At 47.2% G+C, this 25,482-nt stretch overlaps 1 protein-coding gene and 1 long non-coding RNA gene across 4 annotated transcripts; one reads left to right on the top strand and one right to left on the bottom strand.

The window, feature by feature from the left end:
- The first annotated feature begins 229 nt into the window (after positions 1-229).
- Positions 230-25,346, top strand: LOC108397734 (cytochrome P450 2F3-like). Of its 3 annotated transcripts, none has more exons than XM_073226470.1 (10): positions 230-251; positions 16,234-16,425; positions 16,520-16,682; positions 19,083-19,232; positions 21,329-21,507; positions 21,859-22,035; positions 22,448-22,589; positions 23,294-23,481; positions 24,019-24,160; positions 24,859-25,346. In XM_073226470.1, the coding sequence occupies exons 2-10, from the start codon at positions 16,255-16,257 to the stop codon at positions 25,038-25,040; spliced, it is 1,494 nt and encodes a 497-aa protein (XP_073082571.1). In that variant the 5' UTR covers positions 230-251; positions 16,234-16,254; the 3' UTR covers positions 25,041-25,346. The 3 variants fall into 3 exon arrangements, with proteins under 3 accessions (XP_073082571.1, XP_036869833.1, XP_017516770.1); XM_037013938.2 differs by lacking the exon at positions 230-251 and adding an exon at positions 14,919-15,063; XM_017661281.3 differs by lacking the exon at positions 230-251 and adding an exon at positions 14,921-15,063 and having other exon boundaries at positions 21,329-21,489.
- Positions 8,047-14,767, bottom strand: LOC140847167 (uncharacterized). The gene is made up of 2 exons (XR_012126857.1): positions 13,741-14,767; positions 8,047-13,494 (listed from the first exon to the last, which is right to left on the bottom strand). It is a non-coding gene; the product is annotated as an uncharacterized lncRNA (long non-coding RNA).
- Positions 25,347-25,482: the final 136 nt, after the last annotated feature.

Here is a 25,482-nt window from a genome sequence, read left to right on the forward strand (position 1 = left end):
AACTGGTACAACCTCTGAGTACAATTTAACAGTGTCAGCCAAAATTATAAAGAAATGTTTTATTTGACTCAGCCATTCCACGTCTAATAATTTATCTTACAGATGTATTAAACATGCAAGTTTATTTGTCACTGCTTTTTTTATAGTGAAAGATTGGAAATAACCCAAGTGTTCATCATTAGATCGCTGACTAAACTGTGGTGCATCTGTACAGTGGAACCGCTGTGTCAGCCAGGATCCCAGCAGGAAAGGTAAGTCACATACAAATAGGATAATTGCGAGTTTAATGAAAGGATTATTTACAAAATTGAGGGAAATCCAAAGAAGAATGCTAAAATATGTGTGAACTAGCCACCGTGAGGCTCCGTGGCATCCTATCCTCACTAGTGCAAAGGGAAGAAGTTTCTGGAACCCAGTGAGACCTGTAGGTGTAAAAGAGGGCCAGAAGGAGTCAACGGCCAAAGCAAGTTACACGACCAAGCATGTTGGCGGGAAGTACAATCCTCTGCTAAGGAAAGGCCCAGGTAAGCCTCAGGCTTCCAGCAGCTCTCTGACCACCGCATGGATAATGTCTGTCAGACCATCAAGCCAAAAGACACAAGGAGAGCAAAGAGATTGAGAAAAACAGAATCCTAAAGACAACATTTAAAGCCCAAATCCAGCCTATCTGCCTCCTCTGGACCTGCCCCATAGCTCCTAAAAATAGATCCCCACTTTTGCTTACATTAGTTTGGGGTAGATTTCCACACCTTGCAGCCGTGGAAGCCCTAACCCCGATCCTTGGAGGGAAAGCCCGTCTCAGGTTCTTTTACACCTTCCCACCAGCCTTGAGTGCTGACTCAACTCCTATATGAAAATCTCAGCTGGGAAACTTCCGAAGGGATCCGCCATCTCCAGTAAGAGACAGAAGCCAATTACATCACATTTTCCCAACACCTTATTATGACAATTTGGAAATAAACAATAAAGTTGAAAGAAGTGCACGTAACCCACCACCCAGCTTCTAAAACAAGAATCACTCTACTTGCTTTATCACAAATGATGCATCCCTCCCTCCATCCATCAACCCATCTGTTTTCTGATGCATTTCAAAATAAGTGCACTCTGTCTCTTAACAATTCACGATTAGCTTCATTTTGTAATTCTTCAAAATGAGATCTCCCTTGACACGTAGAAACAAAATGTTATTCTGGAATAAGAACCTGAGAGTCCCAGACTTCCCAGTCTTAGAATCAGGAACTCCAAAAAAATTTAGGATCTCAGGTTCTTCTGCATCTGTCTTTATAGATGACATCCACAGTTTTTCCACAGTAGCAAGTCTATCCTAAGAAAGTGAGGTTTCTTTCCACCAGTCATCATAAATCCTTTCTGGTCATAGCTTGTGAGGAGAGGGATGGCTGGACCCAGCTTGGTTTGCTAACACAGAACTCCCCCAGGGGAAGGGTTTGAGGCTGGCAGACTGCCACCCACAGGGAAAGACAACAGAGAAGGGGGAATAAAGATTAATCCCCATAATCCCAAAGCTAACAGAGAACATGGGTGGGACAGCAAACAGCACCAGAGGCAACAAGAGGAATCGCCTCCATCCACCAACTTCCCAGAACTTACTTGTCCAAACCTGTGCTGTTCACACCACTCCAGACTTTGGAAGGGCCACTCCCCACTTAGCATCTCAGCCCAGCTCAGCTTTCAGTTGAAATCCCACACGTCTCTGGGGTTTAGGGGAGACAGAGATGCGGGATCCTTGCCCAGGCTTTTGTCCCAACTCCCTGTTATCTTGGGTACGATGATGGCCACCACGCCCTCCTTTGAAAGTTGGCTATAAAAGTCAACAAGTGCGCCCACCTTGCCAAGAGCCTGGAAACTCTGAATGTTGCGGCAATCATTACGCATGGCCTGAGTGCTTCCTGTGTATCAAGCACTGTTCCGGGTATTTCTAACTTTTCAACTCACTCACTGAATCCTTACAACAACTCCAAGAGTTAGATGCTGCTATTATCCTTGCTGTACAGATAAGTAAACTGAGGCACAGAGAAATTAAGTGGTTCTCCCATTGCATCTGGCTCCAGAGCCCATAGTCTTTCCCACCACACTACCCTGGGATAATACTGAGCCAAAGAAGCCAAGATCCTTGCAGTATGTTCTGTGTGATTCCCTCTACATAAAGGATGAAACTGATCAAATGAATTAATGATGCTTGAAGTAAAGAGAGGGCTTCTTGCAGGGGTGAATGACTAGTGAAGGGCCTGAGGGGCTCCTGAAGTGTTGATAAAAATGTATTTCCTCATCTATTGGTTCAGGGAGTTGTGCAATTTGGGGAAGTTTATTGAGCTGCACCTCTACGATATGTGTAATCTTTATATACAAGGTATGATGTTCTAATAACATGCTTAAAATGTACACTTAACTACAAAAAGAAAATTAGAATGCTGTATATAATTTCCAAACCTATGGAAAGGGAAAAATATAGGTATAAAGAAAACTAATAGAAGGCACAAAAGTGAAGGAAGGTTTAGGGGGAAGAAAAGGAGATGGTAAATAACACAGAATAAAATGGTAGAAATAAATCCATGTGTATCTGTATATCACTAAGTAAAAACAGGCATATTTGCCCATTAATAAACCACCCCATGATCCATGCTCACTGATTAAGTAGAAAAATAAACTCCACAAGCTACAGAAAGGATAAAGACAATCCAATGGAAGAAGATATAACAGCTTAGTATCTCCAGGTAGAAAAGACTGTGTGGCTATACTTACGTGACATAAAATGGACATAATGGCAAAAGTTCAGAAATAAGAGAAGTAGAAACAATGAATCGCCGAAGTAGTAGTTGGTACAAGTTTATCAGTCCCACACCGAAAAGACAGTGCGCAAACAGGAAGCGCTCAAACCCAAACAAGGAATGAGACTCAGGGGTATGTTGTTCTAAGGCAGTTTCTGTAGCGAGAAGGCAGTGACTGTTTATTCTTCACAGTGATTGGTTGGTTATAATCCTGGAATTTTCTTAAACGATAAGGCATTGGCCAGTGGTTACCTGAAATCAACCTAAGGTTTTTGCTTCTCATTTCCAGAGGCATAGCAAAAAATGAAAATGATCCAGATCCAGTTTCTCTTGCAAACTAAGCTGAACTAAGCTTTCTGTGTAGGCCTGGATTGTTTTTGTTTTTGTCTGTTCAGGGAATTTCCAAGGCTGGTCTCCATTTGTTTGTGATTTTAACAAAATTATTAGGAATAAGAGGAACATTGTGGTAACAGGAAAAGTGCTCCAGGAAAATACAAAAATCCCGATACCCAACAACATAGCCCTAAATTGCAAGATTCTTACTTGCCCCATCAGTAACTGATAAAGCAAACATATTTTTTTTAAAAACCTAGTAAAGGAATGGAATATTTGTAAAAGATACCTGATTAGGTTGATCTAGCTAATAACTATAAAACCCTAAACTCTTAATTTGGGAATACTCCTTATTTTCAGCCACATGGAAGTTTTATAAATATTAGCCACAAACCAGGCCAAGACACAAACCTTAACAAATACTGAAGAAATTACATCGTAGACCATCATAGACCATACAATCTGTCCATAATGCAAAAAAAAAAGAACAAATCAATGACACGAAACACCAAAATGCCTGGAAATTTTAAAGCATCTGCTATATAACAGATGCACCACGTAGAAATCATATTGGAAATTAAAACTGGTTAGAGCTGAATGATGAAATACCACATCTCAGTACTTAAAGGGAGCAGATAAAGCAGACACAGAGAGAGAAGTGCTTATCAGTGAAAATATGAAAAGTGAAAAATTAATGAGTTTAGCATTCAGTGCAGAAAAAAAAAGCCACCCTTTTTAAAAGGTAAGAGAAAAGAAATAGGACACCTAATAGCATAAATGAATGAAGCAGAAAACAACAATTAAAACAGCATAAAGAGAATCTGTGAAACCAAAAACTACTCCTTCAAAGAGAAAAACTATTGTTTAGCTGCTTGTACTATCTGTGGTAAGCAGAATTCTAAAATTGAGCCCCAGTGACCCACACCTTGGCATAATCCCTTGCCCTTGAGTGTGGGTGGGACTGTGAATTGGATGGGGTATTAGTCCCATGACTATGTGACATTATGTGACAAAAGGGATTTTGCAGATGTAATAAGAATCCCCACCCAGTTGATTCTGAGTTAATCATAAGATCGATCATCCTAGGCGGGCCTGAACCAATCAGGTAAGCCCATTAAAAAGGCCTGGGCCCTTCCAATGAAGAATTAGTGAGCAGACTAAATGATCAACTCCTGTAAACCAATAAGAAAAAAAAATATTAAGAGGCAGTGGAACAGAATAGAGAGCCCAGATATAAACCCAAGCAAATATGGTCAATTAATATATAATAAAGGAGTCATAGATATACAATGGGGGAATGACAGCCTCTTCAATAACTGTTGTTGGCAAAACTGGACAGCTACGTGCAAGAGAATGAAAACTGGATTATTGTCTAACTCTCCATACACAAAAGTAAACTCAAAATGGATCAAAGACCTGAAACCATAAAACTCATAAAAGAAAACATAGGCAAAATCTCTTGAATATAAAACATGAGCAACTTTTTCCTGAATGCGCCTCCTCGGGCAAGGGGAACAAAAGCAAAAATGAACAAATGGGACTACATCATGATAACAAGCTTCTGTACAGGAAAGGACACCATCAGCAGAACAAAAAGGCATCCTACAGTATGGGAGAATATATTTGTAAATGACATATCAGACAAGGGGGTTAACATCCAAAATATATAAAGAACTCACATGCCTCAACACCCAAAAAGCAAATAACCCTATTAAAAAGTGGGCAGAGGATATGAAAAGACAATTCTCCAAAGAAGAAATTCAGATGGCTAACAGACACATGAGAAGATGCTCCAAATCACTAATGATCAGGGAAATGCAAATTAAAACCACAATCAAGTATCACCTCATACCAGTTAGGATGGCCAACATCCAAAAGACAAGGAACAACAAATGCTGGTGAGGATGCAGAGAACCGGGAAACCCTCCTACACTGCAGTGGGAATGTAAATTAGTTCAACCATTGTGGAAAGCAGTATGGAGGTTCCTCAAAAAACTAAAACTAGAAATACCATTTGACCTGGGAATTCCACTCCTAGGAATTTACCAAAAGAAAACAAGTTCTCAGATTCAAAAAGACAGATGCACCCCTATGTTTATCGCAGCACTATTTACAATAGCCAAGATATGGAAGCAACCCAAGTGTCCATCAGTAGGTGAATGGATAAAGAAGAGGTATATAAATAAAGAAGATATTAAGAGGCAGTTCACAAAAGAGGAAACTGAATGGCCGACGCACACATGAAATGCTCAACTCAATAACCATCTGGAGAAAAGTGAATCAAAGTGAGCTATAATTTCACACTTGCCAGATGAACAAAATCTTGTTCAAGTTTTGAAAGATAGCACAGGGGTCCTTACGCATTGCGGCTAGTGAGCATAAATTAGCTCAACTACTTTGCAGAGCAATTTGGCAATGCCTGGTTGAGCTGAAGAAGCACATACACTGCAATCCAGCAGTCTCACTTCTAGCGATCCTCCTCAGAAAAATTCTCACATCTGTATGCAAGGAGGCAGTCGGGCCGCATGAGAGCAGGGCTTTTTTTACTTTCTCTTTTATTCTTTGCCACAGCCCAGAGCAAAGACTTGAACTAGAGTGAGTTGGTCCTTAGTTAATAATTGTTGACTTGATTAATGAATGTATGAAAGACATGGTCATACTGAGAGAGATTCCTCTGGCTCCATCGTGGAGGGGAGCATGCTGGAGGCAGGATGAGGGGTGCAGTGACACGGTGAGTCAGGTGGAAAGTGACAGCATCTGCGACCAAGGAGGACAGTTCAGACAGGGTAGTTGCCCCTCTTCTACTGCACTACGCTCACTCACCTCCTGGCAAACCCATCTCCTTCCTCCTTTGATCGTGGATAACCTGAGGTATCTGGCTCAGCTCTCCACCAGGGGCATCTTAATCTCATCATCACTAGTCAATCAAGAATTAATCACTGTGTGCAGTGAGACAGGTCCCCCGGCAACCTTGCTCAAGAGTACAACCTGCTCAGGCTGGCATTCAATGCCCTTTCATACCCAAGTCCCACCTCTCCCTACACTTAAATGCCCCCAGGGCCTGACAGCAAGTGCTTTGCCTGGGAGGGGACTATGACAGCAGACACTCCATTTAAACAGGACAGCCACTGTCCGCCCCTTCAGACAACAGGCAAGCACCTGCACAGTCCCCCTGACCGTGGCTGTCATCCCTCTGATTCACTAGCCCCCTTCTCATCTATTTTTCCCTCCCACCTCTGGGATCTCCCATCCCCAGAAGTGGGCTTCTGACTGCCCCCCTTGTGTTTTTTTATCACACTCCCTTCCTGACGTCTCCAGCTGTACTCTGATCGCTGCCCCTTCCTCCTAGGGAGTTCTCCAAAACCCCAATGCTGGTGCTCCTGTCTGTTTTCTCCTGTACAGGCAGCCTTTCCTCGCAGTCCTTCAATTATATAAACCTATCAACTGTTCCACTGAGATGGAGTATCTGTGGTTGATTCTGCCTGTAACTTTCTTCCAAGTGTGCCCTCCTCCCAATTTCTCCTTTGCTCATTCTTCTCCAGTCCAGCCACTCCTGCTACCTCTGGCGGCACTGTTTAATGCCATGTTCTCACCCACACTGATGTGCCCGGGGCAGGAGGGGGAACATCTACTGCTCCACTGAAATCCCAGTTCCTTAAGGCTACTTGGCTCACTTCCTCAGCTCCTCCAACTTTGCTGCCAACCCCAGACCAACTCTCCAGGTCTCACTGAAAAGGAAGCCATATTCCCCTGCCCTCCACCCTTTGCCTGCCAGGAGGCTGAAAGGATAATGCGGGGAGCATCTCTGAGTCCCCAGGGTTGTAATGGAGAAGGCTCGGGGGTGGATGTGAGTATTCCTTTCTGCAGGGAGCTCCTTGTGCCCGGGAGGGAGCAGAGGGCACCACTGTGCATCCCAGCAGGCAGACAGATAGGAAGTGGACTCAGGAAAGGATTTGGTGGACATTCGGGCAATTTCTTCTCTCTTGCTTCTGCAGGAATCCAGGTATTCATGTTAGTGGGGTGACTTTGGGATTCTCACATTCAAAAATGCAATGATTCAAACTCCTTCTAAACCTTTTCTGGGACATCAAGGGGCTCTCAGAGCTGGACTAGCCCTTGGTGAAACTGGATATGTCATTTTGCTCCGCCTCTGCCCCTCGCCATTACCTGACACTAACTTAGAGGAAGGGATTAGGACTGGGGCACAACTCAGCCTCTGGCTTGTAAACCGACCCTGCCACAAACTCCCTCCACCTCTTTTTTAGAATTATGCCTCCCTTTTCATCAGCGCGCCACCCAGGGAAAGGATATCAGGGTACCTTTACCTGTACCTTTTTAAGATTTGAAACTTAAGAACAGTTCTCAAGTACCAGGTGTTTACACTGTAAGGCATTCTGTATTTTTCCACTGCATGAAAGCTTTTAGTCAGACAATAAAAGGGACTTTCAAAACTCTATACATCATCCCTCATTAATTACCCTAAACTGCACCTCTTCTGTGTTGTACACTGACCATTTGGCTACTGCTCTCTTTATTTATAACCTTCCCCTGAGCTCCCTTCATGGTAGAATGGCTTGTAGGCAGAATGCAAGAGAGACGTCTAGAACCTTGTAGAACTCCCTGGCTTGCGTCTCAGTCAACCTCTAACTTTGGTTGCAGCATCAAGGAGAGGACACCTTTGCTCTTGCAAGTATCTTCATGAGATTTTTTTTAATATGTTCACTTTTGCCATAATCTTGCCCTGGGTACCTTCTGCAGCAAGGAAACTAAAGGTCAGACAATAACAAGGATTTGTGAAATCATCTGAAATCTGCTGCAAACACCAGCCCTTTGATGTGTGCTTGTTTGTGTATATTACAGGTTTTTCTAATGTCCACCTTTTCAGTTGCTTTTCCTTGGGGTTGGCTGCAGCAAGACAATATCCAACTAAATCAAAAGTAGAACTTTATGCTCTTTACACTGAAGGATATCATACATGCAATAAAATGTACCTTTAAGCATAAAGCTTGATGAATTTTACACCTGTATACATCTCTACAACAATCAACCAGGTCAAGAAATCAAACATTTTTCAACCTCCAGAAAGTTCCCTTATGCCCCTTCCCATTCAAATCCTAGAATGTAACCACTACTGTGAATTTTGTCACCTTAGATTCACTTTGTCTGTTCTTAAGCATCATGTAAATGGACTCAAATGGTATGTTTTCTTTTTAATCCGGTCAAGGACCTTTGAAATTCCTTAAAATTCCGGTTTCCATGAGACTCTAGACTTCTAAGCAGACCGGCCACTGGCCACAATCAATTAGCTCACTCGATTGTTCAACAAATATGTATCGATTGTCTCCTGTGTGCCTGGCGCTGTTCCAGGCTCTTTGGATACAGTTGTGAACAAAATGGACAAAAAAGCTCCACTCTCACTGAGCTGATATGCTAGTGGGGGAAACAGGCTATAAATACACAGACAAATAACATATCATTTTAGGTAGTAATAATTACTATGAAGGAAAAATGAAGCTGGGTAAGGGGCTGGGGGTTGGGCTGGTAATTTTGACAAGCTTGTCAAGAAAGGCCTCTCTAGAGAGGTGGTATTTGAACTGAAGCCTAACTGATGCGAGGGGATGTCATGGTCTGAACATGTCCTCCCAAAATTCATATGCTGAATACTAGCTCCCAAAGATGATAATATTAGTAGGTGGGGACTTTGTGGGGGCTGGGGGTCGATTAGGTCATGAAGGTGAACCTTTATGATCAGGATTAATGCTCTCCTAAAAGAGATACCACAGAGATCCCTAACCCCTTCCACCATGTGAAGAGACAAGGAGTTTGTGACCCAGAAAAGAGCCCTCACCTGATCACGCTGCCACCCTGATCTCAGACTTCCAGCCTCAAGAACTGTGAGCAATGTATTTCTGCTGTTTATAAGCCACCCAGTCTGTGGTATTTTTGTTGTAACAACCATATGGACTGAGATGCGGGCACATCATGTCGATAAGGGGGGTGGAGGTAGAGTGTGGAAACAGCAAGTGAAAAGTGTCTGAGATGAGAAACACTTGACACATTTGGGAAGGAGCAACAAAAATCAGTGTGGAGGACGCTGAGCAAAGAAGGAGAGAAACAGTGGAGGGGAGTGTAAGAAGCTGAGAGGATCCAGATCATGGAAGGGTTTGTGGGCTCCACTTACTGATAGAGACAAGCCTGGGGGAAGGACAGCTGTAGGGTGAGATATTAGGAGCAGTTTTGGGATTTAATAAGGTTGATGACAGTCTGAAACTCAGGGGAGAGCTTGGGGCAGAGATATTAATTTGGGAGTCGTCAGCATATAGGTGGCATTTAAAGTCATAGGGATGGAACAAATCAATTCTCTATAGAATACTATAGAGAAGAGAATAGATTCAAAGACCGAGCTCCAACATTTGGAAGTAAAGGGGATGAGGGAGACACAGATCAGCAGCTGTCACCGAGGTAGGAAGAGAGCAGGGGCCAAACCGTATTAGAATCCAAGACAAGAAGGCGAATTAGGGAGGATGGAACTGAGTTCATCGCAAAGGGAAATAAATCACTTTACCATGAAGAATTCTGGCCAGTTCCCCTCTTTAGCCACATGTTTGTCACAAACAATTTATCAGATTGATATCTGCTGCCTTCATAATGCACAATGAACTCAACACTGCTGTGATTTTCTAGCCAAGAAGTCATAATCTGAATTTAATCATGAAAAAAATCACATAGATTCCAACTGAGGGGCAGTTTACAAAGTGAGCGGTCTATATTCATCAGACATATCAGTGGCTTGAAAAGCACATAGAGGCCGAGGACCAGTCCCAGGTGAAAGGAGACTAGAGAGATGTGACAGCAATTGTAATGAGTGACCCTGGATTAGATCCTGAACCAGAGGGAAAAAAAAAAGTACTATAACAAACATTACTGGGATAATTCGTAAAATTTTAAAATTACCTGAGGATTAATAGTGATATTATATTAATAATAAATTTCCTGATTTTGACAATAGTACTGTCATTATGTTAAGAAGCTTCCTTGTTCTTAGTAAATACACACTGAATGGTTTAAAGGGGCATCAGGTTTCCAAGTCACTCTCAGATAATTCCTAGAGAAATAAAGAGAGAAATTGACAAATACCGTATGGCAAAATGTCAACAATTGGTGAACCAGAGGAAAATGTACATAAAAGTTCCTTGTATGTCCAGATATTAACCCAAGCATGTATGGTCAATTAATAAACAATAAAGGAGCCATGGACATACAATGGGGAAATGACAGCCTCTTCAACAGCTGGTGTTGGCAAAACTGGACAGCTACATGCAAGAGAATGAAACTGGATCACTGACTAACCCTATACACAAAAGTAAACTCAATGGATCAAAGACCTGAATGTAAGTCATGAAACCATAAAACTCTTAGGAAAAAATATAGGTAAAAATCTCTTGGACATAAACATGAGCAACTTCTTCATGAACATATCTCCCCGGGCAAGAGAAACAAAAGCAAAAATGAACAAGTGGGACTATATTAAACTAAAAAGCTTCTGTACAGCAAAAGACACCATCAGTAGAACGAAAAGACATCCTATAGTATGGAAGAATATATTCGTAAATGACAGATCCAATAAGGGATTGACATCCAAATTATATAAAGAGCTCACACACCTCATCAAACAAAAAGAAAATAAGCCAATTAAAAAAATGGGCAGAGAAGCTGAACAGACACTTCTCCAAAAAAGAAATTCAGATGGCCAACAGACACATGAAAAGATGTTCCACATCGCTAATCATCAGAGAAATGCAAATTAAAACCACAGTGAGATATCACCCCCCACCAGTTAGGATGGCCAACATAGAAAAGACTAGGAACAAGAAATGCTGGCAAGGATGCAGAGAAAGGGGAACCCTCCTACACTGCTGGTGGGAATGTAAACTAGTTCAACCATTGTGGAAAGCAGTATGGAGGTTCCTCAAAAAACTAAAAATAGAAATACCATTTGACCCAGGAATTCCACCCTTGAATTTACCCTAAGAATGCAGCAGCCCAGTTTGAAAAAGACATATGCACCCCTATGTTTATCACAGCACTATTTACAATAGCCAAGAAATGGAAGCAACCTAAGTATCCATCAGTAGATGAATGGATAAAGAAGATGTGGTACATATACACAATGGAATATTATTCAGCCATAAGAAAAAAAATAAATCCTACCATTTACCACAACATGGATGGAGCTAGAGGGTATTATGCTCAGTGAAATAAGCCAGGCGGAGAAAGACAAGTACCAGATGATTTCACTCATCTGTGGAGTATAAGAACAAAGCAAAAACTGAAGGAACAAAACAGCAGCAGACTCACAGAACCAAGAATGGGCTAACAGTTACCAAAGGGAAAGGGACTGGGGAGGATGGGTGGGAAAGGAGGGAGAAGGGAAAAAAGGGGCATTATGATTAGCACACATAATGTAGGGGTGGGGCACGGGGAAAGCAGTATAGCACCGAGAAGACTAGTAGTGATTCTATATCATCTTACTATGGTGATGGACAATGACTGTAATGGAGTATGTGAGGGGAACTTGATAATGGGGGGAATTTAGTAACCACAATGTTGTTCATGTAAGTGTATATTAATGGTATAAAAAAAAACTGTAAAAACAAATAAGTGTTCAGTAATGATTCTATAGTATCTTACTATGCTGATAGATAGTGACTGTAATGGGGTATGTGGGAGGGACTTGATAATAGGGGGAGTCTAGTAACCATAATGTTGTTCAAGTAATTGTACATTAATGATATGAAAATTAAAAATTAAAAATTAAAATAAATTAAAAGAAACAACTATCAGTGTGTATCATACAAAATAAGGGTAAATATACCCTTTAAGGTGACCTTTAAAAAAGTGCAATGTGTAAAAACTGGAAGTGAAATGAGACAAATGAACTTAAATGTGTGTCTACTTCATGGCATAATCACAGAAAGAGAATCTATCTCAAGTTTCTTTAAAATACAGGCATTTGGCTGTACATTTTTTAATTAAAATTAAATTCAGTAATTTAAAAAAAGTTCCTTGTATGATCCTTACAGCTTTTCACTGAGTTTGAAATGATATCAAAGTTTAAAGTTCATGAAAGATACTAAGCGACTTAGCTGCATCACAGAGTAAAGCTGAAGAACATTTATAGGAACACAAAAATGAGCCAAGGTAAAATTTGCAATGTCTGGCATCCAATAAAAAAATACCAGGCCTATGTGTGTATCCTTAAATGTCAGCCATGTGCCAGACACATTCCTGACATTATTAATTTGTTTGACAAATTTTGAGTTCTGACACTGGGCCAGGCAGTGAATTATGGGCTGAGATTAAAGTATTACCTTCATTTTACCCATAAAGAAACTGAGGTCCAGAGGCATTCAATAACGGCTCCATGTCACACCGTTTTTAACTGATGGAATCAGGATTTGAACGCAGATGTTCTTTGTGTATGTGACACTGAAGGGGAAAGCCCAAGAATGTAATTGGGAATAGGTATAAAATAATCTAGCCCCATTAGATTCTAATTTTTTCCAAACAGAAAATGTTTCAGAATTATGTTGTACTAGGTGCCATTTTTAAATATTTCCTTTTTTGACAAGTTGACTTTTTACAGATGATGCGGGTGCAATTCATGTTAACGATCCTTTTTTGACACAAATGATTAATTCGGTAAATAGGACAGTCTCAATATCAGCCGAGTAGTTGCCGCATTAAGAAGGATTGTACATGTTCGGCGTCTTCAAAGGGATTTGGATTACACCAGTGTATGAATTCAAAACTCAGCAAATGTTCATAGAAGGTTTCTGTGTTTTCTCATATGTAAAGTCTAACCTCAAAAAATTACAAACTAGGAAAAATATCTATCTACATACATCCACACGAAACATGAAGCCGTCAAGAGAAAGAAAGTCACCCTGTTGGTGCAAGGAGCAGAATCGCCCTGCTGCCAGGGGGGAGCTGACGGAAGGAAGCGGGGACCCCCGCCGGTGCAGTAGGAGCGAAGGCTGCCCATGTGGTCAGATGCCGGTAGGCGAGCAAGGCCGTCGGAAGAGAACAAGCCGGTTCCCTCCCAATACTGTTTTCTCCGTGAGATAAGACATCACAAGCGCTCATCAGCAGTTAGATGGGAGGACGGCGTCTTCTGGACTGAGGAGGCAGGAAAAAGTGCAAGAGTTGACGGTCAAGGAGAGGCCAGTTAAACGTGAGATTCAGCCGCCCTCGGTATGTTTCCGTTTCTCCCGTGACAGCGGTGCTTCCGAACAGGGTTGACTTTGCCCCCAAGGGAACGCTGAATAACGTCTGCAGATTTTTCGGTTTTCACAAGGAGAGCTGCTACTGGCCTCTAGTGGGAGAAGAGAGGTGCCGCTGGGCCTCCCACCGTGCACAGGACGCCCCCGCGCAGCGTGGGCGAGGTGAGAAGCCCTGCGCCCCTCCGTCCCCTGCGCTCCCTCTGCAGCAGCGGGAGAGCAAGTCAAACCGCAAGAAGAGCTCAACGCGCCGCGCCCCTTCTCGTTAATCTGTTTCTCCAGTGAGTAGCCCCATCAGGCGCCTCCCAACCCAGGTCTAGGCGCAGGGGGAAGTAACTTACGGGGTTCGGGGGGATCCAGGACTGCCCCCTCCCGCAGAACTGCGGTCAGAGGCCAGGGAAAACTAGAGATACTCCAGTAACCCAGCCGTCACCCCTCTTCCAGGACCTTCCCCTAACCAGCCTTTCTGGGACTTAAACAACAGCATCGGCCCCACCTCCCCCCAACCATGTGCCTGTGACCTGGGGTGTCAAATTCCCACAGGATCTCCAAGCACTTCCTCCCACACCCCGTGGGAATGGCAAACGGAGAGTGCACCCACGGACCTGTGGGGATGCTCACACCCCCACCTGGCCTCCCTGGCCCTTGACCCCAGGGCCTCCTCGACACCGGAGTCTCAACCCAGATCCAGGTTTTTGCAACCTACCCCTTCTGACCTGGCCAGGAATTGTAATTAAGGCCAGTTTCTGAGGCAGGCATCCAGAGCAAACAAAGCTCGTGGGGACCTAACAGAGCGGACCATACGGGAGCTGGAGCATCGGGGGGCCTGCACATTGGAGGTTCTTTGCCGTCTTTGTTCTGGGCTTTGCCCTGCCCTGCCCCACTCTCAAAGCCTCCTTGGACCTTGGCTTGGCTCAGTCTGACTGTGGAGGTGTGAGAGACAGAGAAAGAAACAGAGTTAGAAGGAGACAGTGACTGAGAAAGACTTACAATGGAGAAGCAGCGAGAGAGAGAGAAAAACAGCACAGAGAGGGAGAGACAAAGACCCAGGGACACAGAGGGAGAGACAGATGTAAAGAGAGGCAAAAAAGATTCAGAGGCAGAAGCACGTGAGAGTCACACGTAATTACAAAGGGAAACTGCCGCAGGAACTGTGTAAATAGGCCCCTGGAATGAGAAAACATGGCCCGAGACAGAAAGGCAGGAGGCCCAAGGTCATGTGGCTAGAGGCAGAAATGGACTTGGAACCCAAAGAAATAGAACTAAGTGTCCGGAACACCAAACAACCTGCCCCCCATCCTTGGCCCATCATTTTGCCAGAGCCTTGCAACCCTAAACCAGCCGCCAAACCAGACTCGACAAAAAAATGGACTTTGCCCCACCGCCAGGCACTGGCACAGTGAGGAGCCTGCGAGGGCTCAGCAGAGGAGTCCCACGGCACAGCGCCCACCCGAGGCGCCGCTCCAGCTGGCAGGGCCCGCGGTATAAGGCGGGAAGATGGAAGGGATTCAAGGTCCCTGGGAAAACCAGGAAGGGGGGCAAGGGGGTGTGGACAGAGGTGATTTAAGAGCGCCCCCGCACCCAGGCATGCCCAGAGCTGCAGGGCACACATCTCCAGAGCTGGGACCTATCCGCTCAGAACACACCTGAGCCGCAGCCAGCAGGTAAAATGCAGGGTGCGAAGCACAGAGGAGGCTGGCTCTCCGGAGCGTGCGCGCTGGCTCCGTCTCCCTCCCTCCATCCCCCCAGCTCTAAGACTGGCTGGGAGCTCCCTTGCCATCTCCTCTGAGGGTTCTCAGGGTCTGGGTCTGTCTTTCTGGGGCTCTCTGTGGGACTCTGTTCATTTGACCCATGTTCAGAGCTCCCAGCCAGGTCGGGCCCAGGGGTCTCTGTGCTGGCGCTTCACCCAGAGTGGTATCTGTCTCTGGAAGGAAGCCCTGCATTCAGAACACTTATTTCTGTTTTGTCTGTGTGTTTCTGTCCTCTCTGTCTCAGTCTGTCTTGGTCTTTGTCTCTGCATGTCTCTGTCTAATGGTGTGTGTGTGTTTGTGTGTGTGTGTGTGTTTGTGTGTGTGTATCTACATCTCTCTGTCTCTATGTCTCTCATTTCTTTCTGTCACTCTCTTCTCCTTCACCCTCTGTGTTTAGCTCTGTCTCTTCTTGTCTCTGCCTGTCTCATTGTCTATCTCTAGTCTCTCAGTAATATGTGTCTCTGTTTCTCCAGCTCTCTCTGTGCCTCTCTCGTTCTGGCACTTTTTCTAGTCTCTGTCAGCCTCTCTGGTTTTCTCTCTATTGTCTGGCTCTCTCTGTATCTTGCTTTGTCTGTCTCTGTCCCCGTGGGTCTGTCTCTCTCTCAATCCCTGTCCCTGTGTGAGAGTCAGTCTCTTGGTAGAGTATAGATGATGGTAGAAAAATAATAGATACGTAGATAGATGACAGATAGGCAATAGATGATAGGCAGACATCTATAGGCGTCTTGATATCTCAGTGTTTTTCTCTATCCCCATTATCTCCATGTATATCTCTGTCTCTTTTAGTCTGTCCCTTTTAGTCTGTCCCTTCTGTCCTTCTCCATCTGTCTCTGTCTCTAGGTGGATCTCTGTATTTTGACTACCTCTGCCTCCGTTTTGTGTCTCTGTGCCCAATCTCTTTCCCCTGTCCCCGCATCTGCTCTCCCTTCATCCATTGGCTTTTCCCTCTTTCTTTTTCTCTTTACTTCCTTTCTTCTCTTTACCTGCCCCATTTCCAGGACCTGTGGGAGGCAAATTCCCAAAGTTGATTAGTGAAGGGATCCCACCTCCTCCCAGCCCTGCCCTCTCCCACTTTGTCCCCAGATACCTGCTGCTGCCTTCAACATGGACACTATAAACACGGCCATCCTGATTCTGTTCCTGGCTATCACCTGCCTGTTCCTGACCTTCAGTTCAAAGAGCAAAGGCCGGCTGCCCCCTGGCCCCACGCCCCTCCCACTCCTGGGAAACCTGCTGCACCTTCGCTTCCCAGACTTGCTGACCTCTCTCACCAAGGTCCAAGGGCCTCAGCTTGGGTGAGGGGGGAGAAACTAGGGGTAGGAGTCCCATGTCCCCGGACCCCTCTGTGACCTCTCTCTTCTACCCCCAGCTGAGTAAGAAGTATGGCTCGGTGTACACAGTGCACCTGGGGTCCAGACCAGTGGTGGTCCTCAGTGGGTACCACGCTGTGAAGGAGGCCCTTGTGGACCAGGCGGAGGAGTTCAGTGGCCGCGGTGACTTCCCCGTCTTTTTCAACTTCACTAAGGGCAATGGTAAGCCTGCTCCCCATCTCTTCCACACCAACCCATTCCACATCAGAAGTGGGGATAAGGAGAGAAGACAGCCCTCCCAATTTTGGTGACATTCAGGGCCACTGATCTCTCCGATGACACCAGATAGGACTGAGCCAGGTAGTGCTGGGCTCGGGTGAACAGTGCCCCACATTCCCCACCTCCAAACCCCACTGCCATCTTGAATTGCACTTCCAAACTAATTCCCATCTTCCTCCAACTCCAACCCCATTCTCATCCCAACCCCTGAATCTATCCTAATAACACCAAATTTCCCACTCACTCAAGGAGCCAATTTACTGGCCCCAGCCTCCAATTTCCACCACAACCCAGGCCCCATCAGCCCCATCTCCATGTTCCCCATTTCAACCTCGACTCCACTTCCATCTGCAGCACTAACTACATCTCACTCCAACCTCCATTCTCATTATGAACTCTCTCCCAAATGCCATGTTAAAATCTACTGTGAACCCCATCCTAACCCTTTAGTCAAACTGAACCCCACCATCATTTTTCTCCTGAGCCCCTGTCTTTTCTCCCAGTCACCTATTGATCCAGTCCCAAGACCCCATCTTCATCCTTAATCCCATCACCAAAACCAACCCCAGCACATAGCTACCCAACCCAAACTGAGTCTCAACCCCAGTTACCAATCCTTCTCATTCTACCCAATTCCATCCCCAGTACCAACCACAAACCCAATTTATCATCAACCTGTCATCCCCGTCCCAACCCAAACCCAACCCCGTCCCCACCCATCCAGCAACTCACATCAATAACTCCAAACCTCTCTTATCTCAATATCCTTCACTTCTTAGGTTTAGAAATCATTTCATCTTCTGCTCTGCTTTCTTTCTTTCTTTCCTTCTTTTTTTTTTTTTAACACAAATCTCTTCTTGAAAGGAAGCCACAGGACAAGGTCCAATAAATGACAAAAGAAAGACAGAAAGAGAGGGAGGAAGGAACGAGGGAAGGAGGGAAGAAGGAAGTCGGTCTGATTGAAAAGGGGGTCCTGGAAACTGCGTCCCAGACTATGCTTCTCCCCTAAAGAATCCCTGGGCCCCCCAGCTCTTTCACTATGTGGGTCCCGGCTGCCCCAGGATTTGGAATCAGAGAACTCTGGTTACAAACAAAACAATACAAAACAAAACAAAAAACACCTATTGTGTATTGTGTATACTTTTCATCTTCATGTCCCCTTCCAGTGACTTGATCTTATGACCTTACCTGTCCAAGTATGCCAGATGCAAGGAGGTGGAGACAGGGCTGATGAGAGAATCATCTTGCTACTTTTGCACAGAAAGCATCTGAATACATGCATCATGTTACTAAAAATAGCTATCTAATTATCCAATACACAGCACAGAGGGTAACAGCAGGGTTCTGCCGCTTAATAGCTATGTACCTTTGGACAAGTGGTATCCCCTCTCTGATCCTCAGTCGGCTATCAAGAAAAAGTTGTTATGAAAAGTCGAGAAGAGGGGGTATAGCTCAGTAGTAGAGCATTTGAAAGCAGAAGTTGATGAGTAACACATACAATGCAAGACAATACACTTAGTTTTTTTCTCTTTAGCATCTAGATCTCTGCTTGTTCCAGATGCATCAGAGATAAACACATCTGAGCCCTTATCCTATTATAGCTCCCAGTCCAGTGGGAGACACAGTCTCATCACCAGACTGTGGCCACCCGGAGTGGTCAGAGCTGGGACAGGAGAAGCCTGGGGGCCTATGGGAGCCTGGCCAGGGAGGGAGGGCCAGCGAAGTCTTCCTGGAGGAAGGGACCTTTAAACGGAAACCTAAAAGATAAAGGCTACCAGTCAGAAGCAGACAAGGGGTGCAGAGTGTTCTGGAAGAAGGAGCAGCCTGTGCAAAGACCCTGAGCCAGGGAGAGAAGAGAACAGGGTCTGTCTTGCTCTTGGATGAGCTCCCAGGGTCCCGGCATTCATTTTTCTTGCTCCTCTCCCTCCTCCATACATTAATTAATCAATGACCAACCACCAGCACCTTCTGTGTGAGCAGCCCTGCGCTGGACAATGTTAGGGACACAGTGGTGACCAAGACAGGGCCCCATCATGCCTTCACAGCTTAGTGAGGAAGAGAGCCCCACCACCGGACAGTGCTAGCCAGAGTGGTCAGGTCTGTGACGGAGGAGAGAGGCGGAGTGGTCAGGACTGTAGCGAGGGAAGCCCAGGGCACTAAGGAAGCTCAAAGGAGGTGTCTCACCCAGTCTGGAAAGTCAGGAAGGGCTCGATGGAACGGATAGGAGGAGAGGCCTAATTCTCAGTCTCTCCCCCAGCAAACATCACAAAAGGGGACTTAGATGGCAGGCAGGGGTACTGGGGACAAACCATCGGTTGAGCTGGTCCCTTCTCCTCTCCCCAGGCATCGCCTTCTCCAATGGGGACCGGTGGAAGGCCCTGAGGAGGTTCTCTATCCAGATTCTGCGCAACTTCGGGATGGGGAAGAGGAGCATTGAGGAGCGGATCCTGGAGGAAGAAGGCTTCCTGCTGGCAGAGCTGCGGAAAACTGAAGGTCGGGGTCCCCGATTGCAATCCATACCCCTAATTCACATCCATCCTACCTAGTAGTCAGGACTGCCAGATACCAGAGGGAGGCTGTGACCTCTAAACTCCTGGAGGCTCCTCGCTCAGGCCCCAGTGAGAGTGGCGCCCCCTGGAGGTGGAACAGCGCACCTGCTGTGTATCTTTGAGTTTAGGTGGCAGGATATACATGCTGGCCACTCTGTTGCTTTGGAACCCTTATGGTATTTTGAATGAAGCTTTTATAATTGTGCTGAATGGTAATGTTGGTGATGAAATGAGCACATTTTCATGCATAAGCCCCTTAAGCCTAAGAACAATCCGTTCTACTGATGAGAAACAGAGCATCTAAATAATGGGTTTGAAATAGTAAAGAAGCCAGTAAGTGAAGAAGCCAAGACTTAAACTGTGTCTTACTGACACTAAAGTCCACAGTCAACATATTAACGCCCATTTGCCGAGTGCTTACTAGCTACCACGCGCTACGCTATGCTCCTCACACATAAGAACAAGTCTAATCTTCCCTCCCTGCAAGTCTAGGAAGTTATTACAGGTGATAAGGCTGAGGCCCAACAAGGGTTAAGTTGTATGCCCTGGGAGTGGCAGAGCTAGAGTATAAACCTAGGTCAAGGCTGCCAACCCATGAAAAAGAGTAAATAAAAATAACCAACAACATGGTGCCTACCATACACCAGCACCTTTCCAAGAACTTTGTGTATATTATCTCCTCGAAAAATCACCCCAACCTAAAAAGTAGGTGCCTTAAAACCTATTATTGTGGGAGAAGAAACTGAGGCACAGACGTGTAAACAGCCCCCTAACCTGATCTCCAAATCCTGCTTGTTTGAGGGAAAACAAAAGGTGGGGCAGGGATGCTGATACTGGATGCTTCAGGGATTAAGTGATGTGATGTAAATAAAGAGGTAATTGCCTGCTAGTCCTGCTGCTGAGGTAAAACACTGCCACCAACTTAGCGACGTAATCACAAATTCATCCTTTATAGTTCTGGAGGTCCAAAGTCTAAAATGGGCCAGCAGAGTTGGTTCCTTCTCGGGGCCAGGGGAGAACCCATCTGCCTGCTTTGTCGAGCCCTAGAGGCTGCCTGCCTTCCTTGGTTTGTGCACCCCTTCATCCATCTTCAAGACCAGCAACGTAATCCTCCAGTATCTATTTCTCTCTCCCTCTCCCTTTCCCTCCTCCTTCCATCAGCACATAGCCTTTTCTTACTCAGCCCCTCTGCCTCCCTCTTATAAAGACCCTTGTAATTCCATTAGCTGCCCACCCCAGATAATTCAGAAGAACCTGTCCATCTTAATCACATATCCACAGGTTCTTGGAGATTAGCACATGGGCATCTTTGGGGGGCCATTATTCAGCCACATTACCCTGGTTTATAACAGGCTCACAATGGGCCAGGCCCTTAGCTAAGCACTAACCAGCCACACACTGCCCAATGCCTTATAACAGCCCTGTGAGAAGACTGTCATCAGATCCATTTTACAGGCGAGAAAACTGAGGTTCAGAGAAGGGAAGTCAGTTCAGCCAGGTCACACCAAGACTGAGAGGCCAAACCAAGAGCCAAACTATGTCTGTCAACTCCAGGCCCAGTTTTCTGGGCATGCTATTGTGTAATGGCTAACGGGTAGGAATGTGTGTTGTTTTGGGTAGTGTTCTCTGATCTGTTTGGTTGTCTGATCAGTGAGTGCCAGGGGTTGTGTTTCTGTGTGCCATTGCTGGGTGAGGTTATAGTGTTGTCAATCACTCTGTGTAATGGTGTATCCTAGGTTGTGTATATGGTGTGTTGTGCATTCTGTGTACTGTGTCACCAAGAGAAGCATGTTCCATTGTTTCCTATTGTTGTCGTTGAGGGAGGCCGTGTGGGGTCTGTGCTGCCTCTTCCATTGCCAAATACTTTCCCAGTGTTGTCACGCCGCATGTTAGGTGGCCTGAGTATGTGTCCTGTGCTGCAGGCCACGCTGTCACGGTTGGGGTGGGTGTTGTGCGCTCTGTGGCCGCATGGGGTCTGGTGTGTTGTGCGTTGTGTCTCCCGAGCTGTGCCCCATGACCCTCTCCGGCCCTCGCCCTCAGGCAAGCCCTTCGACCCCACGATTGTGGTGAGCCGCTCTGTGGCCAACATTATCTGCTCCGTGATGTTCGGCAGCCGCTTCAACTACGACGACGAGCGTCTGCTCACCATTATCCGCCTCATCAATGACAATTTCCAAATCATGAGCAGCCCCTGGGGAGAGGTCAGGAGGCCTAGTTCGGCAAGTGATGGCGTTTCGGGGACCACACAGCACAGGGACTAAATGGAAACAATTGCGGGGAAGGGACTGCGATTGACCCTGCATGGCCCCGCCCCTTCCCATATGACCTGCCCCCAAGTTACTAGGCCCTGTCTAGCCACGCCCATTACCACGACTCAGAATCTCCACCTATACACACAGCCCGCCCCCACCCCGCCGCCCCTTCAAGAAGCCCCTGACCCTCAAAACCGCGCCCCTGCCTACCTGATTCACCACCCGACGGCTCGCGGGTACACACACACACACACACACACACACACACACACACACATCCTGCCTACTCCTCCAAATCCCTCCGACTTCCATCCCTAGTTGTACAACATCTTCCCGAACTTCCTGGACTGGGTGCCCGGACCACACCGACGCATTTTCCAGAACTTCGGGCGCATGAAGGACCTTATCGCCTGTAGCGTCCGCGAGCACCAGGCGTCCCTCGACCCCAACTCTCCCCGAGACTTCATTGATTGCTTCCTCACCAAAATGGCACAGGTAAGCCCTGTCTGGAAGTTCCATCTCTGGTCAAACCTGCTGCCCCTGCCTCAAACCAGCAGGAATTCCGGGTTAAGTGGGTCTGGGTATGATCTCTCCACATCCGAGAAATGAAGCTGCAGCACCTGGCTCTGCTGGGCTTAAGGGGCCACAGTCAATTAACAACTTGTTAAGAAGTCGCTAAGGATCTGTTAATAGGGACCCTGCTGCTGAGATTTTCCCTACCCCACCCTTCCCCGCTCCCCAGCTTCCCCGAGGAAAGGTAGTTGAAGCAGAGGAGGCACTGAACTGGCCTCCTCCAGTAGCAGTTGTGCACGTCTGTCGAGAGAGGGTCTCACGGGCTCCGAGTCCGCGGTCAGAGTCCGGGCGGGATCTCCCGACTCTGGTCCCTATCTCTGCCTAAACCTCGCAGGAGAAGCAGGATCCGCTGAGCCACTTCTACCTGGATACCCTCATAATGAGCACACATAACCTGCTCTTTGGTGGCACCGAGACGGTGGGCACGACGCTGCGCCACGCATTCCTTGTGTTAATGAAGTACCCAAAAGTGCAAGGTGTGCGCCCCAAACCTGGCTGGGAGAACCCCCTACCTCTAAGCCCTGCCCACAACGAGCTACGGCCCCGCCCAGCATGCCTGACAGTCCAAGCCTCCAGCTTACGCGTTGCTCGCACAGCCAAACCCACAAACCCAGACAGAGGCCGACTCCACCCACGTGGCTCCCGGGATCCGCACAGCCTGTCCAGACCTTGACCCCGCCTGCACGGCCCTGCTTTGGGGTCCACCTCTGAGCCGCCCACACAGCACCATCTGAGACCCCACCTCCCAAAGCCTGCTTCTGAGTCTATCCCGGAACCCTGGCTTCCAGGACAGACTCCGGTCGGGTGCTTGACCCTTGCCCCACCCCTGATCTCTCCGCTCTCCCGCACAGCCCACCCACTCGATCCAACCTCCTGTGGGCCTGGTCCTTGAAGCCCCGCCCACAATCCATCAGGGACCTGGACTCCAAGCAGCTCCGAAGACCCGCTTGCACAACCCCGCCCCTAGGACCCTCTCCACGGACCAGACTTTCGCCCTCACATACATCTCTGAATCCAACCTCTCCCTCCCGAGGCTCTAGCTAACCCTGACATGCACCCTTGCAGTGGCGCCCCGACTGGGAAGCGTTGACAGGGCCCCTCCCACATGAACTCCCACACGTCTTCCTTGCCCAGTCGATTCCGCTGATAGGCTCTACTACGCTCCCCCCTCCACCTTCAGCCCGCTTACAGGAGGAGATCGACCGCGTGGTGGGACGCGAGCGGCAGCCGGTGCTGGAGGACCGAGTGGCCATGCCTTATACAGATGCGGTGATCCACGAGGTGCAGCGCTTCGCAGATGTCATCCCCATGAATTTGCCGCACCGCGTCACCCGGGACACAGCCTTTCGCGGGTTCCTGATACCCAAGGTGCGCTGGGCACCTAGCAGTGGACATCTGGCACGCTAGCAAGACATTCAGACTCTTGCCTTAGCAATCGGCATCCTAAGCCATAGCAACAGAGATCTGGGACCGTTAAATTTAGAGCCTCGGCCCCTTCCCGGGACCCCATCCCTTCTCATAATGGACCAAACCCTGTCCTGAATCCCACACCCCTTCCCTATGACAGTTCCCCTTTGTAGGAGGTCTCTCCAAAATCCCTAAAGTCTGGGACTTCATCCTGGGAATCTCCTGTGCTAAACACTGGCGAGACCTCACCCCTTCCTCCCAAGCCTCAAATCTGCCGCCACAAGGGGAGGTAAACCACATCCCTGTCTCAGACCCCAACAACATAGCTTTCAGTACCCATACAACATTTCCTGGACCGCTGATGGAGTCCTATACTCCACCCCCACACCTTATCAAGTCCCAGAAGACCCCTCCACCTCACCCCTGTAGAGGGGAAATCCTAGTTAGGGAATCTCCCGGCCCTTCTATACCACTGATTCTGGCTCTCCACCCACACAGGGCACGGATGTTATCACCCTCCTTCACTCAGTCCACTATGACCCCAGCCAATTCCTGACACCCCAGAAATTCAACCCTGAGCACTTTCTGGATGCCAATCAGTCCTTCAAGAAGAACCCTGCCTACATGCCCTTCTCAGCTGGTAAGAGATGTAGTGGCAAGAGTCAGTCTTTCAGACACCATATTCCTACATCCCCTGGTCCTGATTTCACTCTCCAATCCCTCTCCCTTCTTCATCCCACTCCATCCTCAGTTTTGGATGCACAGAAACATTCATACGGTGTGCTGCCCCTGAGTGGCAGGTGACTGATGGCAAAGAACTAGGCTTTATAGCCAGACTCCAGCTCTGTCATCCCAGCATTGTCATCTCCTAGCTGTATGACCTTGGATATGTTACTTCACCACTCTGTGCCTCAATTTCCACGTCCTTAAAATGGAGAAGAATAAGGCACACCTCTTGGAGATACTATGAGGATTAAATTAAAAGCAGTATAATCACATAGCACATAGTAAGACACAACCTAACATTATATTCTCACTTCTTTACCTACGTTTACCATTTACAACAACCTAAGGAGGCACTATTATCATCCTCATTCCAAATACCCAGAAGCTGCCCAAGATAACAAAACCAGTTTTGGCAGAACCCGGGCTGACACCCATGAAGTTGCATTAATGTCAGCCAGGCCACTCCGGACCAGGATTTAAAGCATCTTGCTCAGATCTTTAGATGGGTGGGTCTGAGGCGTCCCCAACCGTTACTCTCATATGTCTTCTGAGAACTGGGGCTGGAGTCCCACACCCCATCTCACCGCTGCTCGCCACTCCCCAACCCCGCAGGACGCCGAGTGTGCCTGGGCGAGTCGCTGGCGCGCATGGAGCTCTTCCTCTTCCTCACCTCCATCCTGCAGAGCTTCTCGCTGCAGCCGCTGGTGGCGCCCGAGGACATTGACCTGAGCCCGCTCGGCACGGGTATTGGCACTGTGCCGCGGCCTTTCCAGATGTGCGCGCGCGCCCGCTAAAGTGGCCGCCCTATCGGTTCGCCTGCGACCCCGAGGGCCGTCCAGGGATTACTCCGTCCCTCTTCCCGTTCCGCTGTACCCCCGTCCCTCTCGCTGTCACACTCGTTTCCCCTCCCCTTGTGCCTGCCACATGCCCATCCCCCATCCCTCTCTTTACCTGGTCTGCGCCCCCAGAGACAGAGAAAGTCCCGGGGAAGGGGGAAGTGCGTGTCTGGTTTTACCCACTGAACTCGTTCCATTGAGCGCCCTCTGGGGACCTTTTGTATCTTTTTCTACTAGATTAATCCGTAATAGATTCAAACCTGCCTTGCCTTGGCTGAATTAACGGGGGAACGACAGCCCACGAGGATGGGGAGAAGGAAGGGGTTGCAGAGAGAACACCCTAACTGGTTCCACCTCACCCTTAGGGCGGCTAGAAATTGGGAGAAATTGTTTCCTGGTG

The sequence above is a fragment of the Manis javanica genome, chromosome 17 (assembly GCF_040802235.1).
Source record: "Manis javanica isolate MJ-LG chromosome 17, MJ_LKY, whole genome shotgun sequence".
Classification (NCBI taxonomy): Eukaryota; Metazoa; Chordata; class Mammalia; order Pholidota; family Manidae; genus Manis; species Manis javanica.